The 5,000-nt window shown below is 45.7% G+C and overlaps 1 protein-coding gene across 1 annotated transcript in view; it reads right to left on the minus strand.

Annotated features, from left to right (window-relative positions):
- The window catches only part of LOC125045882 (proteoglycan Cow-like), a 161,546-nt gene that overhangs the window by 14,571 nt on the left and 141,975 nt on the right, over nt 1-5,000 (minus strand). Inside the window, exon 5 of the mRNA XM_047643462.1 lies at nt 3,107-3,255. Coding sequence (XP_047499418.1) covers nt 3,107-3,255 — 149 coding nt within the window. The remainder of the gene's footprint in view (nt 1-3,106; nt 3,256-5,000) is intronic.

Below are 5,000 nucleotides of genomic sequence, written 5' to 3' on the forward strand. Positions count from 1 at the left end.
CCTTTCCCCCTATCTACTCTTCTCTCCTCCACCTCTTCCCTCTTCTCCCTCCGATTCTTTCCCCTCCCTCCTCCTCCTCCATCCCTTTTCACCCCTCTCTTCCCTCTTCTCTCATCCACCACTTTCCTCTTTTCCCTCCGCTTCTTTCCCCTCCTTCCTCCTCCATTCCTTCTCTTCCCTCTTCTCCCTATCTCCTCTTCTTTCATCCACCTCTTCCCTCCTTCCTCCTCCATTCCTTCTCTTCTCTCTTCTCCCTATCTCCTCTTCTCTTATCCACCTCTTCCCTCCTTCCTCCTCCATTCCTTCTCTTCCCTTTCTTCCCCCTTCTCCCTATCTCCCCTTCTCTCATCCACCTCTTCCCTCCTTCCTCCTCCATTCCTTCTCTTCTCTCTTCTCCCTATCTCCTCTTCTCTTATCCACCTCTTCCCTCCTTCCTCCTCCATTCCTTCTCTTCCCTTTCTTCCCCCTTCTCCCTATCTCCCCTTCTCTCATCCACCTCTTCCCTCCTTCCTCCTCCATTCCTTCTCTTCTCTCTTCTCCCTATCTCCTCTTCTCTTATCCACCTCTTCCCTCCTTCCTCCTCCATTCCTTCTCTTCCCTTTCTTCCCCCTTCTCCCTATCTCCCCTTCTCTCATCCACCTCTTCCCTCCTTCCTCCTCCATTCCTTCTCTTCTCTCTTCTCCCTATCTCCTCTTCTCTTATCCACCTCTTCCCTCCTTCCTCCTCCATTCCTTCTCTTCCCTTTCTTCCCCCTTCTCCCTATCTCCTCTTCTCTCATCCACCTCTTCCCTCCTTCCTCCTCCATCCCTTTTCACCCCTTTCTTTCCCCTTCTCCCTATCTCCTCTTCTCTCATCCACCTCTTCCCTCCTTCCTCCTCCATTCCTTCTCTTCCCTCTCTTCCCCCTTCTCCCTATCTCCTCTTCCCTTATCCACCTCTTCCTTCCTTCCTCCCCCATTCCTTCTCTTCTCCCTTCTCCCTATCTCCCCTTTCCCATCACAAAAGACAACTCTGGAACTTCCCTAAACTGATATGAACTTCAAGGCAGCTTTTAGGATTATGCTTTATCACGAGACGAAACCTTACCTCTTTCTCCCTTTCCCCCTCCTCCTCCTCCTCCTCTTCCTGTTCTTCCTTCTCCCATTCTCCTCTTCATATTCTTTCTTTATCACTCTTATTCTTTTCTTACTGATTCTTCTTCTCTTCCTCATATTCTTTCTTCTCTCTCTCCCTTCTCTTCTTCCTATTTTTGCTTCTCCCTCTTCTCCCTTCTCCCTCTCCTCCCTTTCTCCTTTTCATATTTTTTTATTACTCCTCTTCTTCTCTTCCTCATATTCTTTCTTCTCTCTCTTCCTTCTTTTCTTCATATTTTTGCGCCTCCCTCTCCTCCTTCTTCTCCCTCCCCCCCTTCCTCCTCTTCATTTTCCCCTCTCCTTCTTTTCTTCCTATTTTTTGGTTATGCCTCTCCTCCTTTTCCTCTTTCTATTCTTCCTTCCTTCTTCCGATTCTCTCTTCTCACTTTCCTTCTCTTCTTCATATTCTTCCCTCTTACTTCCCCCTTCTCCTCTTCCAATTTTTCCTTCTCCCTCTTCCCCTTCTCCACTTCATTTATTTTTATCCCTCTCTAAGATTCCTTCTCTCCTCCTCTTGCTTTTGTTCTCATTGTTGCCTTTCCTAATTTACTTATTTTTTTCTATCTTCCTTTTTTTTTTTTTTTCTCCCTTTCAGGCTCCATTCCCCTTCCCTAGCTTTTGTTTCTGCTTCTGTTCGGTTTCCGTTACTCCTCAAGTGTGTGCGTGTGTGTGCGTGTGTGTGTGTGTGTGTGTGTGTGTGTGTGTGTGTGTGTGTGTGTGTGTGTGTGTGTGTGTGTGTGTGTGTGTGTGTGTGTGTGTGTGTGTGTGTGTGCGTGTGTGTGTGTATGTGCATGTGATTATGCCCAGGTCTATTCGTGAATGCGTGCATTTGTGCCTGTCTGCGTGTATGTGTTCAAGAGCCATTACGGTTCAAGCAGCAGCGCAATTAGTGTCTCCGAGTGACTAATGCGGTCGTCCATAACCAACTTTCCCGCCATTTGTCATCCGCGTCCACACATAGAGCGGCGGTTCTTCTGCATTACTTTGGCCATGTGGTGCGCGGCCCTTGACTGGCGCTGGGTGCTGGCTGGCTCTCGTGGGGCGCGGGACAATTTTTTTTTTTTTTTCCCTGATGGGATTATCAATAAAGAAAGATTAAGAAAAAAAAGGAAGGAGAATTGAAGTGTGCTTGGAGGGAAGGAAAAGCAGATATGCGCTTGCTTGGGAGTGCATTCGCCTGACGGAGTGGGTGCGTGTATTTTTTTTTTTTTTTTCTCAGTATGTGCGTATTTTTTTTGCGGGTGTGTTTGCTTGTGTATGTATGTGTGTTTTTGATTGTATGCATGTCTAAAACTGATTTCATACATGTGTGTATGTCTTTATTTGTACCATATCACAGAACAAAAATATCCCCCCTCCCCCTATGCTAGCAATAGAGAATAAAGGGTAACGCCAAAACGAACACGAAAGGACTACGTACTCAAAAGAGAAAGAAAGAAAAGAAGAAAGATAGAAAGAAAATATGAAATAAAACAAAAATCCTAAAAAAACAACAACAAAATATTAATTTCCTTCTTGTACTCACAATCCGCCAAAATCGCTCATCCAAAATTCAATCCAATCTTGCCCTTTGCGCGGGAATTCGAACCGAGATAATGGCGCAAGGTACGGCCGATAAATAGCAAACTGCCCCCTTGAAGTGGACGTTAGTTGGCGACAAGGGGCGACGAGGCCAATCACCGAGAAATATTGGAGCTTTGCGAATTTTAAATCCAGTATGGCCGTTGTAATTTCCTTTTTTTCAATTATTTTTTTTCTAAAATGGAGCGTTTTTTGTGACTGTTTATGAATTTGTAAGTGTTGTTTCGTAATGGTGTGAAACTTTTTCTGTATAGCGGAAAACACCGGTGAATTCTAAATGGGAAATGAATATTCAGGTTACAAATAAAATCGCTCGTATCCCTTTCACCCTCAGCTTCCCACATCAAAGAAAATGGGAATCTGACTCGTGTCCACTTGGTAGGGATAACTTACCTTTACAGGGACAGAATCCTTTGCATGCAACATGGACGTTGGCTTCATGTATGCAATTGTGATAGTGCAGGCGGCATAGAGAGGAGTATGTTCTGTTGTCGGAGCCACAGAGGAACACTGGCCTCACCACAGGACAAGAGGGACACTGCCTGCAACGACAAAAAATACAGAATTAATTTTGAAATCCGATTACCTTTTCAAAAAGATGATATTTAGGATTTTGAAATTAACATTACCATTTCGATATTTTACAATAAATGCTTCTATTTTGGTATGTTACTGAAGAAACACTAGTAGATCATTACTCGTCCTGAAATTACTACATATACCTTATATATATATATATATATATATATATATATATATATATAAAATACGTAGTAGTATTCTCATAAGGGTCCAGATGGATTAGAATAACTTATCTATAAGTATCGTTCATACTTTATCCTCTTGCTATCAGAACACAAAATAATTGTAGGAAGTAAATGTGAAGACATGACTCATCATCGCGTCGTCTCCCTCATCACCGAAATCTTCAGCCTCACCGCCGTCCTCAACCCAAGGCCCGATCACGATCATCTTAACCGCTCCTTTACAAATTAGTCTCCCTTCTCAGAGGTCACGTGACACGGAGGGGATCTTCTAACCTCCCCTCCTCCCCTAAACTTCTATTTCTCCCCCTCCCCGTCCCCCCCACACCCCGCCCCGGTAGCGTCGTGGTTGTCATGGCAACGGAAGGGCCTCCAAGGCGTGCGTGCCAGAAAGTCGGTGCGGGAAATGGTAGGACGAGACTAGTTTGGTCGAATGCTTTTGTGATGGGGCCAAATAAAGTTAGTTTCGGTCAATTGGTTTTCTTTGCTGGCGCGCGCGTGAGTGTTTATGTACGTAGTGGATGAGGCGGTGAAGAGGGAAGTCTAGCATACCCTTGATTCCGGTGCACAGTTTGAATTTTGGGAGCGTCGCGGCTTGGGGAAAACAAGATTAGTTCGGCTGATTGATTTCCTGGGGAGAGCGCGTGGGTATATTTCAGCTTGTTTGATTCGGTTTGGGAATTCTCTTTCGCTCTCTCTCTCTCTCTCTCTTTCCATTCCTTTTTCTCAATTTTTTTTTCTCCTTCTACCCCCTCCCCCTCTCTCCTTTCTCCCTCTCTCCCCTTCTCCCTCGTTCTCCTCCTTGTCCTCTCCATCAAGACCGAATGAGGATAGTTCAGTCGATTGCTTTTGTCGCCGGAGAGAGTACATGCATCCTCTGATTGATTTGGCGAAGGCAGGAAATAATATTAGTTTGGTCTATTGATTTCCCGGAGATTAAGCGTTCGATCGCGCCTGTAAAACTCGGAATGGGATTTATTATCGCTCGGTGATTTTCGCCGAGGGATGGAAATAATTTGGCAGTAATTCAAGACAAGACGACTGATAAAGGCTGGGTTTCTCGATTACTTTGGCAAGGAAAAAGGAGGGAAAGAAGGAAGGAAGAAAGAGAAAAGAGGGGGAAGGGAAGAAAATGAGCGGGGAGGAGGAGGAGGGGGAGGAGGAGGAGGAGGAGGAGGAGGAGGAGGAGGAGGAGGAGGAGGAGGAGGAGGAGGAGGAGGAGGAGGAGGAGGAGGAGGAGGAGGAGGAGGAGGAGGAGGAGGAGGAGGTGGAGGAGGAGGAGGAGGAGGAAGTGGAGGGGACGTAGAGGAGGAAGACGATAAGGGGGAAATGGAGGGAGGCGAAGGAGAAAGGGGGAAATGAGAAAGAGGTAGAGGAGGGGGAGGAGAAAAAAAGAGGAAGATGAAGAAGAAGCCGAGGAGGAGGAGGAGGAGGAAGAAGAAGAAGAAATTGGGGGAGAATAAATAAAATAAAAGAAAAGGATAAAAAAGCGAAAGAGGAGGAGGAGGAGGACGATAAGAATA

This window comes from Penaeus chinensis, chromosome 38 (genome assembly GCF_019202785.1).
Source record: "Penaeus chinensis breed Huanghai No. 1 chromosome 38, ASM1920278v2, whole genome shotgun sequence".
Lineage (NCBI taxonomy): Eukaryota > Metazoa > Arthropoda > Malacostraca > Decapoda > Penaeidae > Penaeus > Penaeus chinensis.